Source organism: Choloepus didactylus, chromosome 15 (assembly GCF_015220235.1).
Source record: "Choloepus didactylus isolate mChoDid1 chromosome 15, mChoDid1.pri, whole genome shotgun sequence".
In the NCBI taxonomy this organism is placed as follows: Eukaryota; Metazoa; Chordata; class Mammalia; order Pilosa; family Megalonychidae; genus Choloepus; species Choloepus didactylus.
The window spans coordinates 16,153,909-16,166,990 of NC_051321.1; the positions used below are offsets into that span (position 1 = coordinate 16,153,909).

The window sequence follows — 13,082 nt, forward strand, 5'->3', positions numbered from 1 at the left end:
AGCTTCTCTTCAAAATGTCACTCTCAGTTGCTCTCCAAAATGTCACTCTTAGCTGCTCTGTTCTTGTCTGTGAACTCCTATATACAACTCCAGTGATCCAATTAACACCTCCATAGAAATAATCCAATAAAAGCTCTTGCCCACCGTTAATTGAGTCACATCTCCATGGAAACAATGAACCAAAAGATTCTAACCTAATCAACACTAATACGTCTGCCCCCACAAGATTGCATCAAAGAACATGGCTTTTTCTGGGGGACATATATACAAACCAGTACAGTGCCTATCAGAGGTTCTTCTAATAAGTAGAGAAGGAATGATACAGATTTTTAAAAATTGCTGTTTGGCAGTCATCATCATAATAGTTGATTCAGGCAAGAATCATACTAAAACCATGGCTAATAAGGAACAGGGTAGTAACTTAGTCTCAAATAGCTCCCCATAATTTACTTAATTACAATTGGAAAAATAGTAACTTTACAGTGGAGAAACCTAACTGACATCATCTTAACCGAATGCCCTAACTTAGCATCACCAGAAAAGGAATAAGCCAACATCGTGGGTGTCCTGATGTTATTCACTGAGAAGTGAATGTATTCATAGAATACATCAATTCTGTGTTATTCCTACCCAAAAATGCATAATCTGAATCTAATTCTTAAGAAACATCAGACACATCCAAGTTGAGGAACATTCTGTAAAATAGCTGGCTTGTATTCTTCAAACATAACAAGGTCATGAAAGATAAAGACTGCGAAACTGCTCCAGCTGAAATGAAATGGAAGAGACATGACAACTAAATGCAACTTGTGATCCTTGGTTGGATCCCGAAACAGGAAAAAAAAAATTATTTTATTTTATATTTTTTTTCTATAAATGACATTATTGGAACAGATGGTAAAATCTCAATAAAGCCTGGAGATGAGATGATAATATTGTATCAATATTAGTTTTCTTGCTTTGGTAACGGCAAAATGTTAACTGTTGGGAATTCTGAGTGCAGGATAAATGGAAATTTGTTGTATTGTTCTTGCAACTTTTCTGTATGTTTGAAATTATTTCAAGATAAAAAAATCATTGAAAAAATTATCTTTCCCTGAGGCTCTCACACTTCCTTGGTAAGATGTAAAACTGCCCTGCAAAAGTATAGTGATACTATGTGAAGCTGAGGGTTGGCTTGGTAATTCAGAACTCGAGCAGTTTCTCTTTGACAAAGGAAATAAAAAGGACAAGAGTGTTCCTCTCTAATGTTTTCATAATAACCTCAGCCTTTGCTGAGTTTTTTATTTTGCTGGAATGGTTTTATGAAATTTAAATTAGTTTAAAATCAAAACATTAATGGAGACTTCAGTAAGATTTTGAGAGAGAGAAGAAACCTGAGTGTATTGCAAGATAATCTTCAGATGCAGTTATTTTCCTAATAGCCTTTTGAACTTGGGCCGAGGATCATTTTTATTCTTTAGGTCTCTTAGGCCAATTGTGTTTGTATAATGGAGTTTACTTTTTCAGCTTTTTCCTAGATCTTTGTCACAACCAAAGGGTTGTGGCTAGGGTATAAACTGTCGTTCTGTTGTGAAGATTAAGGGGCTTCACTTTTATTTTCACCCAGAAAGAAGTCTTCCTAACCCACCTGATGGGGGAAGTAATGAAAGTACCTGGATTGTGATAGACATTTTTGCCCGTGGTCTCATTTAATCCTGACAGCAACCCAGTGTGGTAGATATTATTATATCTTTCTTATAGATGACATCTAGGTTAAATCACTTGCCTGATGTCACAAAACTAGTAAACGGCAGAGCCAGAATTCAGACCCAACTTTGAGTACAAAGCCACCCCAGAAGCCATTCAGTTTTTCTTCATAAAAGGATTTTGCACTGCCCTAGTGCTCAGGAGGGCCTGATTTTAGTGGTTTTTCAGCTGTCTCTTAAGGGCTGGTTACTGAAAATGTGGGCATTGTACTAGCAAGGAAAATGTTTACATGTAGAATCTTGCTTAAAATACCTTTTCGCCACATAAATTACAATTCATTACATTACTGTTCAAATGTGCCCATTTAAGAACTTTTTTTAAAAGTAGGTTTTTTCGTCATTTGGGACGGGGTGTGAAAATTTACTTCTGCAGTATTATTTCTCTTTAGCTGACCAATTTATTTTCATTAATCTGACTTACAAGTTTCGGAGCTGTTCTGATTTATACCTTTATGAATTGGTTAAATTCTAATAACAAGTCTTTGAAAAGTTCTGCAGGACTTTATGGTAAATTTTATGCTAAGAGGTAACAACAAGATATTTGTCATCTATTTCAAGGAATTATACTTTATATGAAAAAGATAGTGTGATCATGTGTACCCAAATTGTTCCTCCTCTTTACTGATAAATATTTTTTAAGATCATAGCTAATAAATGTAGTATCCCTTTTTTTCTAGTGAAGTGATGGAACTTCATGGAATATGACAGAATTTAGTTGGGTCCTTGTTTCTCTGCTAGAAGGTAGATACATTGTTACCAAGTAGTTGAGGTTCCCATGAAATATTTCAGCTTGGATCTTCTGTGTCTGTTAAAACTGCAGGTGCTTGAAGTAGCTTGAAACCAGTGACCCTTCAGAGATCAATTAATATTTTATTTCTTTTCGTGTGAGTTTCTTTTTTTTCCACTCTAGAATGTAGAAATTGTTTTATTAGCTTCTCAGAATTACGATTTCTTGAATATAAACCGAAAGTGATTAATAATACTCTAGTTCTAACTAAATCACTTTACTTCAGAATTGAGCCAAACGTTACTTGTGTTACTTTACACCATGTGTGTATGAGAGATAGACAGGGGAAGAGGGAGAAAGGGAGGGAGGGAGGAAGGAAGGGGGGAAGAGAGAGAGAGATTGAAGGGGGAGGGAGGGGGAGAGGGAGAGAAAATGAACAAGAACATATGCTTCTCCTTGTGAGTGTTTAGCATGATACTTATGAAGTTAGTGGAAACCTCAGTTATGATTGTAGCTTGGCATTTATTTGTGCCCTGTAACCATAAACAAATTGATCTGACATCTGGTATTTAATGAAATGACCAGAAAGTTACATTTTGAATACATTCTGTGCTGTAAGTATGTCGTACATAGTTCACCTAGCAAACAGCTCAGCAACTTACTTAATGTAATGAAAGTTGTTTTAGTTTTAGAAATCTTGACCACTCAGATAAATTCGGTCTGGGGAGAAATCTTCAAGACTCTGGCCGTGATTGTGTGGGTCCCTGTGATTCAGAATTCAGTTGTCAAGCCCCAAAAGCACACCAAGCAAAGGTGATGTGTGCCCTGGTCCATCAACAATGATGGTTTTTAGTCCCTTTTGAAGATCCTTAGCATGTAGAGTTTGGGTTACTCTGATTCAAGAAGCTTGTTGTTTTTTTTGTTTTGTTTTGTTGTTGTTGTTGTTTTTTCCTACAGTAATAGAATGGTTTATTAGGTCCACAGTACAAAATACCTAAAATTTGAACAGCCCCAGAAAATCTGGGAGATTTGGTTGGCATAAACAAATAACTCTTTCAGGCATCTGTTTTCCAAAACTTCAATTTTTACAATCTCTGTACTACCAGAAGGCCCTTAAAACAAACAATTAGTGTACATCTGTTCTGGGGTAATAAAAAAGTTGGGAAACTTGGGTGAAACCCTACACGGTAACAATTTTAAAAAGGATGGGAAAGCAGACCAAATAAATCTCTGTAACAATGAGAAAGCAAGTGGAGCTAGAGAACTGGCCTGGAACTAAGAGACCTGGGGTGGGGCAGGGAGTAGAGGCCTATGGGGTTTCCCATATAAACAGTGCTGTATAGGCTACTTCGTCAATATACAAAAACCCGTGTTACTGCCCTCCCCACTACGTGGGATCTGACACCCAGGGGAGTAAATCTCCCTGGCAACATGGAATATGACTCCTGGGGAGGAATCTAGACCTGGCATCGTGGGCTGGAGACATCTTCTTGACCAAAGAGGGGATGTGAAAGGAAATGCAATAAGCTTCAGTGGCAGAGAGATTGTAAAAGGAGCCGAGATGTCACTCTGGTGGGCACTCTTATGCACAATATAGACCCTTTTTAGGTTCTAATGAATTGGAATAGCTAGGAGTAAATACCTGAAACTATCAAACTACGACCCAGAACCCTTGAATCTTGAAGACCATTGTATAAAAATGTAGCTTATGAGGGGTGACAATGGGATTGGGAAAGCCATATGGACCACACTACCCTTTTGTCCAGTGTATGGGTGGATGAGTAGAAAAAATGGGAGCCCAAAAAAAAGGCACCCAGTGTTCTTTTTTACTTTAGTTGTTCTTTTTCACTTTATTATTTTTGTGTGTGTGGTAATGAAAGTGTTCAAAAATTAATTTTGGTGATGAATGCACAACTATATAATGGTACTGTGAACAACTGAATGTATGCTTTGTATGGCTGCATGGTATGTGAATATATCTCAGTAAAATTGAATTTAAAAAAAAAAGTATATGGAACTGACAATTGTTCCTAAGATAAAGATCTATATTGTAAGAGAGCAGTACCAGTTTATGAGCTCTTTAATAAAGCACACAAAATCTGGAAAAAAAAAACAAAAAACCCATGTTATAGCCATAAGAGTATATGTTTTATCATTTTGCCCATTATGTTTAGGCATCTTCTCATACTTGTTAGGGAACAGTTCTCTCCAAGTTGCAGGTATGCTCACTTCAACCAGAGTTTTCCCTGAGAAAAGCGTGCACTTTGTTGTTGATTTTATTTTTAGTTACTCAGCCTTCATCTGGTGATTTGTGAAGTGCATCTTTCTCAACATTCAGATCGTGGTTAGGTAAATAAAAGGTGGGAGAAGTCTATTTTCAAACTCCCCAGATTTGTGCATTATAGTCTTAGGTTTTAGGTTTAGAGTATTTGAACTGTATGAATATGGATAACATGGAAGTGGCCCATGAAAGGAGGAGCACTTAATGGTTTATAAATACAAATACTATATCTTTATGAAACTTTTCTGTAAATGGTGTGTTTTACAGCCAGCAGTTGCACTTTGAAGCAATTTGAAACACATTTTCAAACATTTGACTTTTTAATATTTTTAAAGAAAGCCATTATCCAGTATCTAATATATGTAATGTAATATCTGTTACAGCCTCATTAAAATCTTCCTCAGGCTGATCTTCATGAAAGTGGGATTTTAAAAAAATAGAGATTGTTTAGGTTTGAATGAATCAGTTATGGATTAAACATTTACATTCAAGTTTCCAGTCACCTTATAGCAGTAATTAGTACTTTAAAATAATTCTTATACCACAGTTACCATTTATTAACTTTGACCATTTGGGTCATGAAACTGGTGGAGGAATTGATATTATGCTTCTTTCTTTTGTAAGGCCTTTTAGTCGAATGAACCATGATTCCCTCCCTCTTCACATAGACTAAATCTGTCAAAGAGCTCTGTAATACTGAACTTCTTCAGTTCTTCAAATATTTCATACTAGCTCTTTCCTCCTGCCTTCAAACCTGCTGCTCTCTTTATTAGATATATTGCCTCCACCCCTGGCCTGACCCAGCCAACTCCTACTTACTCTTCAGGCATCAAATTTGTTTTTCAGGATACCTTTCCCTGCTCTCTTAATGTTAGTCACACATTATTACTTGTTCATGCCTACTTTTCCTGCTTCTTGAGGCCAGAGAAGCTCATCTGGGCTGCTTGTGGCTGGAACTCCCAGACCCAGCACACAATGCCTAAATATTTGAGTGAATTATTAGTGCATTTACTTCGATTACTTTTCTTCCTTTGACAGTAGCCTCACTCTAGATTGTTAGGTCAACAATAATTTTTCTGAAAATGTTACCACCTTTTTCTTTTAAGGGGGAGGGGTTTATAGAATACACCTATTTTTCTGAAGCTATCTTTTTATCGTAATATAATCAGAATTCAGGTAGAATAGGCTTTGGTTTTCATTATGGGTTGTGAGGACTGGGAAGTGTTATCTGCATTTATCTGCTGTTAAGAGTTCAGCTTTACACTGGCACAGTGTGTATATGTATACACCTTTCTTCCATCCCTGCCCCTCTACTCTACAAAAATAACTGGAAAATAGTACTTGTATTATAGTACTTGTATTGACAATAATACAAGTCAATTTAGAGTCTTTCACTTAGTGTTCTCTTTACTCTTCCTTGCATTTTGTTTTTTGTTTTTGGCTCAATGTTACAAGTTCTTGTGGGAGAGAACATTTTGTAAAATAAAAGAGTTACGTTGGTGTGTTATTAAAATATATCCTCTTCCTAACCATTGTATAAAGTAATTAGGAAGGAATAAAAAAAAAAATGTTATTTTTCTCCCATGAAAAATAAGGCTCCTAGCGGGGTCCAAGAAAGGCTGAAAGGATGTCAGAATGCAAGAGCTCTTTTAAAGGCTATTGATGTTTGCACTAAATTGCTTTCTATGAGAGAAATTCACATACAGCTAAAATATTTTAACCTGTATTTGACATTGTTGGTGAAGTTAAATGCAGGCTGTCCACAATCCTGTATGTATTGAACCCTGTGATTCAGCTCATGTAATTGCTGTTTAGTTAGTATGTGTCAGCAATTCTTGACAACTTATAAATATTTTTTTTGATATGTCGTAGAAATGCTGTTTCTACCCCAGTAGGAATTCAGGGCAGTTGACTCAAGCTAAACCACAGAGAAAATACTTTCCATCTTACCTTTATCATTTGTAGCTTTCCAGTTTTGTAAATACCTAAATGAGATATTGTGTATGACAGTCTCTAGCATAATGGCAGGTAAGCTAGAATCTGAGAGAAACACATATCCTTAAAGTTAGCGTAAGCAAAAAATAATAATAATAATAAATAAGCACTTATTCTGAGATACCAGGATGTTTTTGTGGACAAATGGTACTGTGAGAACTGGATATTCATATGCAAAAGAATGAAAGAGAACCCCTATCTCATACCATATACAAAAATTAACTCAAAATGGATCGAAGACCTAAATATAACAACCAGGACTATAAAACTCCTGGAAGAAAATATAGAGAAGCATCTTCAAATCTTGTGGTAAGCATAGGGTTCTTAGACTTTATACCCAAAGCATAAGCAACAAAAGAAAAAAATAGATAAATGGGACCTTCTCAAAATTTAAAACTTTTGGCCATCAAAAGACTTTTTAGTGTTTGGTTGTAAGAGTTTTTTATATATTTATGGATACAAGTCCTTTTTCAGATAACTGTTTTACAAATATTTTATCCAGTCTGTGGCTTTTTTCATTTTCCTGAGTCTTCCAAAGAAAAAAAGTTGTAATTTTATGAAATCCCTTTTCAATTTTTGTATTTTATACATTGTACCTTTTTTGTCCTGTTTAAGAAATCTTTGTCTAACCCAGTGTCACAAAGTTTTTGCCTACATTTTCTTCTATAAATTTAATAGCTTTAGTCCTTAAGTCTAGGTCTGTTTTCCTTTTCAAGTAAATTTTTGTGTAGTGTGTGTGGTCATGATTGAGGTTCAGATTTTTCCTATTCAGACATCCAGTTATTCTAGCAATATTTGTTGGAAACCCTACCTTTCTCTATGAATTAATGTGGCAACATTTTCAAAAATCAATTGGCCATATGAGTGTGGGTCTATTTATGAAATATCTATTTTGTTCTATTAATCCATTTATCTCTCCTTATGCCAATACCACACTGTCTTAATTACTGTAACATTATATAGTAAGCCTTGAAATCAGGTAGTATAAGTACTCTCTATTTCAGGATTATTTTATCTTTTCTAGGTCTTTTGCCTTTCCATATAAATTTTAAAATTAGCTTGTTAATGTCTTCCAAAAAGCCTGCTAGGGTTTTTGTTGTTGTTGTTGTTGTTTTTAATTAGAGAAGTTGTTTTTACAGAAAAACCATGCAGAAAATACAAAATACAGAATTCCCATACTCCCTGCACATGTTTTTCTCTATTATTGACACTGCATTATTATGGTACCCTTGTTACAGTTGATGAAAGAATAATATTATAATTATACTATTAATTATAGTCCATAGTTTACATTAAGGCTCACTGTTATATACTCCTATGGGGTTTTTTTTTCCCAGGTATTAATTTTAGCTTTGGCACTCTATATCTTAAATACACACACACACACACACACACACACACACACACACACACACACACACACACACACACACATACACATACATATACACAGAGATACATATTTATGTCCATGTATTTGAAATAGTGTATTTTTAACTGCTTTAACTAAAAGCACTTTAACACTGTAAGGTGATTCTTTATCATATCTACTTTATGGCAGGAATTGAACAAATGTTTTTGGAGGCTTAAACACAAATGATGTATTTTGGAGGGATTGGATTTTTGTGTGGTTGTTTATTTTTTTTAAACCTTTAGATAATTAAAAACTTGACCACATTTCCCATTTCTTGAGCATAACATGATTAAGACTTTTCTTCACTTAAAAGCAACTTTACAAAACTTATAAACTTCCAAATTAAAGAACTTCCAGTAAGAGCTCTTTTAACAACCAATATTAGTTAGGAAACTTGAATTTCTAGCTTTTAAGGATGACTTATATATTAAAGCAATACAGATGGCAGTATATTTAGATGTTAGCAGGATATTTGGCAAGGTCTCTCATGAGATGTCCTTGAGGAGTGTGCTGGATGAAAATACAATTAGACTAATTTGTAAATTAACTCAATAAACATTGAATTCTTGTCATCTGGAGGGATGTGACATTCTATCCTGGTCCATCTTTTTATCAGTGATTTGAATGAGGACAAATAACATGTTTGTTTATTTTTTAATTCACAGATGACATGAATCTGTGATATATGTTCTTGATAAATTGGATGACAGATTAGTTTAGAAAACAAAATGATCTTAGTAAGTTAGAATAGGGGATCTCCTTAACAATACAACTCTTGAAAAGTGTAAACGTAAACTCTCTTCCTTTGCATCCCCTGCTGCAAAAAAAGAAAATTTAACAGTACATCATTAAAAATGGAATTTGCAAAGCATGTTTGACGACATAGATTATTATTCCTGTTATATTTGAAAAAATTAAGTTTTAGAACTATATTCACAGTGAGATCTCAATTTTGTGTTTAAAATATCTATTTTTAAATATTAACATTTCTAAATAGTATGATTAGGGGTGGTTTTCTTTTTGCCTTGCTGTTTTATTTCCAAGTTTTCTACACCGAACATAGATTTTTATAAGACATACTGAAGATAAGAAAGTGTTTCATTTTTTTGATGGCCCAGATATGCAGTCTGAGAATAGGTTAACTTGCATTGTTACAATCGAGATTTCTTCCCTCCTTTATTTGTCTATAATAGTAGTCACAGTGGTACAAAAGTCAGCATCAGCTGTGTGCTCAGTGTATCGTTGCTTTCTCCACTGTTGTGAATACACTGAATCTGTTTTCATTTTTTTCTCTTTATCAAAGGTTGAATTAATAAAGGGGAATTTACAAAGTGTTGGACTTACACTTCGTCTTGTCCAGTCAACTGACGGGTATGCTGGGCACGTCCTGATTGAAACTGTGGCCCCAAACTCACCTGCTGCAATTGCAGATCTTCAGCGGGGCGATCGACTTATTGCTATTGGAGGTAATTGTGCTAACATGAAATATACTTCATATTCACAGAGAAACTAGAAATTAGAGGGGTGGGGTTTTTTCCTCTCTTCCTTCTTCCTTATTTCTATAGTAGGCACATATAAGTGGAAAGAAAGTATTTTATTATAAATAAAAATCTGAAGACGACCTTAAAGATGCATTTAAAACGTGCCATTTTAGTCCTAGTCTATAAATCTTAAAAATATTTTACTTTAGACCACTTTCATACAACCTTCCTAATTTTTCTTCCCTTCCCACATTCTCCTCCTGTCCTCTGTTTTTTACTGAATGTGAAAATAAGAGTAAGTCAGCGTTCACGTTCCGGTATGACCAGCATCATTACTGCTGTAAGCCTCACGTTGGTAGTATTGGCGCGGATACCCCCGTCAGTTGGGACTAGGTGATGAAAAGGAGAGGAATTAATATTCCTTCCACGTGAGCACCCAAGCTGTCCTGTGGTTCCCATGTTGTCCCTGAACAGCCAGCCATTGTAGGATGCTGTCATTCAAAAGTCAGCACAAATTGCTATCACTAGTGGAAAAATACCATCACTCACATGCCTTCCTTACAAATGGGTTATTATCAGCATCAGCAACAAAACTCTCTGTTGGGAGGCACATTATTTTCTTGGATGTTTATGAATAAGCGGTAGGACCACTATGCACAGCAATGGGGGAAAAGTCCAAGCTTCTTCAGGCCTTTGTAGTATCTGGCCCCGCCCATTCTAGGCTTGTCAAGAGATTGCTTGAACATGTGGTCACAGTTGGACTTTTAAGGACAGTGGTATGTTCTCTCACAGCTAAGACAACTAATAATGTACATAACATGGCAGATCAGTGCCCAGAACAAGGAGCAATTACTCTTTGTTCCATGTCAGAGAAACTCTGTCTTTGATTAAAATCCATCATGACCCCATAAAATAATGAAAATCATTCTGTTGTGTACCTGAAAGCCTAGCTCAGTCATTTCACATGGAAATCCCTCTGATATGGCATAGGCATAGCTTCTCAAACTTGCATGTGCAGTCAAATCTCCCAAACTTGGTGATAAAGTGCAGATGCTGAGCAGTGGCCCTGGGTTAGGGCCCAGTAATGTGCATTCCTAACAAGCTCCCAGATAAGGCTTACACTGCTAGTCCTTAGGAAATCAAGGGTATAAAATACATCTCTTCCTAAATGTAGCATTAAATATAAACATCAGTGTTATTCTCCCTCAATTAAAGAACACAGTTCAGTATAAAATATTTATGTCCACAAGAACCATTCCTCTTTTGGTTTTACCTACAAGATAAAATTCATTTTTTTCTTTTTCTTTTTTAAGTCCTTTTTTTTTTTATTTTGTTTTAAATTATACAAGTAATAAATATCTATTATAAAAAAAAAAAAAAACTCCAAGTAATATAAATAAATGTATGCAGAGTGAAAAAGCAGACGTCATCTTTTTATATCTCACATTTAAAAAAAAATCATTTATTGGGATGAGGGGCAGGCTGTGTTAGGTTGCAATGTGAAATTTACACTCATTGTAGAAAAACAGGAACATAATAGGAAAAACTTTTGTGTATCTTCTGTGTTTTTTTCCCTTTACCTAAATACCTCCTCTGCCTAAACTCCAGGAAACACAATTTTTGTAGTATTTATTTCTGTTAAGATGTCATGAACTTTTCCCCATGTCAATAGGTATTTTTCAAAAATCCTTTTTTTAATTGCTGCAATTGATTATATGAATATACAGTAATTTAAAAATATTTAATTACAGGGAATTGGTGATTGTTGATATAAGATTGGCAAAATGCTTATTGTATTTGAAGGTAGTGATAGGGGTTTATTTTACTTACTTTCTCAAGTTTTGTGTATATTTGAAATTTTCCAAAAGAAAATAAATCAACATTTGGTTGACTCAGCCCTCTGAGGTAGCTATTTCCTCCAGAGCACCTGTTGATTGGGAAGAGATGAGATGAGGGCAGATATTAAGTGACCAAAAAAGGTTTTAGATTGAATTGACATTTTTGCCTACTATAGATCATTAGATGGGTTTATTTTTCATTTATGCATTTGTCAAGCTACAGTTTTGCTAGAATATGTTTTTAGAAGGAAGTAGTAGAAGTTTCAAAAAGCCAGCCATATTAGACAATTCTGAATTTCAGTGTGATGAGTTTGTAGGCTAAAGCTTTTTGAGCTGAGCTTTAGGAAAACTAACTGACCCTCACCCGACCCCAGCAGTATGTATGGCAATTAAAGTAGAGAAGGTCTGAGTGAGGGATCACAGTTAAGGGCTGTTTATTACTGTAATGGAGGTCAGTGATCATGAGTATCTGAACAGAGAATGAAAATGGACTGGAACTCCAAGTTAGAATTGACAGCTGAGTGGATCTAGGGAGTTAGCTATCACCAGGATTCAAATTGGGTTAACGGGGAGAGTGGCTCATTCATTCACATAAGTAGTAAGAGAGGTTTTAAGTATACTGAATTTGAAGTGCCAAAGAAACATCTGGGTTAGCATTCAGAAGCAGCTGGAAAAGTAGGACTGGAGCGAAGAAGAGTGGAGACCAACCATAGAAAAAGTTGATAATTGAAGCTACTGGAGCAGATATAATCATCCAGGGACAAAGCGAAAAGGCCAAGAGAATGAATGAATGACAGAACCTTGGGGGCCGTTTACATATCAGGGGCAGGTATAAGCAGAGGAAAAGAAACCAGAGAAGAGCTGATCCGAACCAAACGAGAACAGTGTCATGGAAACCAAGGAAAAGGAGAGTTTTAAAGAAGAGAAAGAAGGGAGGAAAAATACGAAAGGGGATTGACAGAGCAAAATCTTGAAGGAGATGTGGGATAGGATCCAACGTACAAGTGAAGGAATAATTCCTTTCCTGAGATAGGTTAACACTGAAAATTTTTGCCAGGCAGAAAAGGTGGCTTCATGTTAATCTTTTCAGTAAATAAGGTGACATCTTCTGCAGAGTGAAAGAGCATGGGGAGGGTGGGCTGCAGGGGAACAGGAAAGGTTTGGAGCCAGTGTTTTGAAGATTTAGTTGATTAGAGAGCAATCAAAAGATTGCTGAACAGCACTGAAAGCCTCACTGGTGCTAGATGCAGCTCGTAAGCTCAGGACCAGAGGATGGTGGGGTTTAACCAAGTTGAGCATCATAAAGACAAAGAGGGCCAAAGAATCAAATGTGTTGATGAGAGCAGCATTGAAATCTTCAGACTTAGGTTCCGTAGAAAAGCAAGTGGTGTCAGGAAGAGAGCAAGGGAAGGAGCCATTGAGCCTGGAAATTACCTAAAAACAGATTCAGGTTAGCAGACAGAACTGTAAGCGGTAGAAAATAGGAGGTTGTGATCAGAGATTAATTTCCAAGTGAAAAGATCTTTGAGGTAGAAAAGTTCTAAGTGATGACAGGTCTAAAGCATGATCCTGCTTGGGCAGCTGAAGTAGGAATGCAT

The 13,082-nt window shown here is 35.8% G+C and overlaps 1 protein-coding gene across 2 annotated transcripts in view; it reads left to right on the plus strand.

Annotated features, from left to right (window-relative positions):
- The window catches only part of PDZD8 (PDZ domain containing 8), a 108,426-nt gene that overhangs the window by 90,960 nt on the left and 4,384 nt on the right, over nt 1–13,082 (plus strand). For both annotated transcript variants that reach the window (XM_037805348.1, XM_037805349.1), the window contains one exon: nt 9,469–9,631. In XM_037805348.1, coding sequence (XP_037661276.1) covers nt 9,469–9,631 — 163 coding nt within the window. The remainder of the gene's footprint in view (nt 1–9,468; nt 9,632–13,082) is intronic.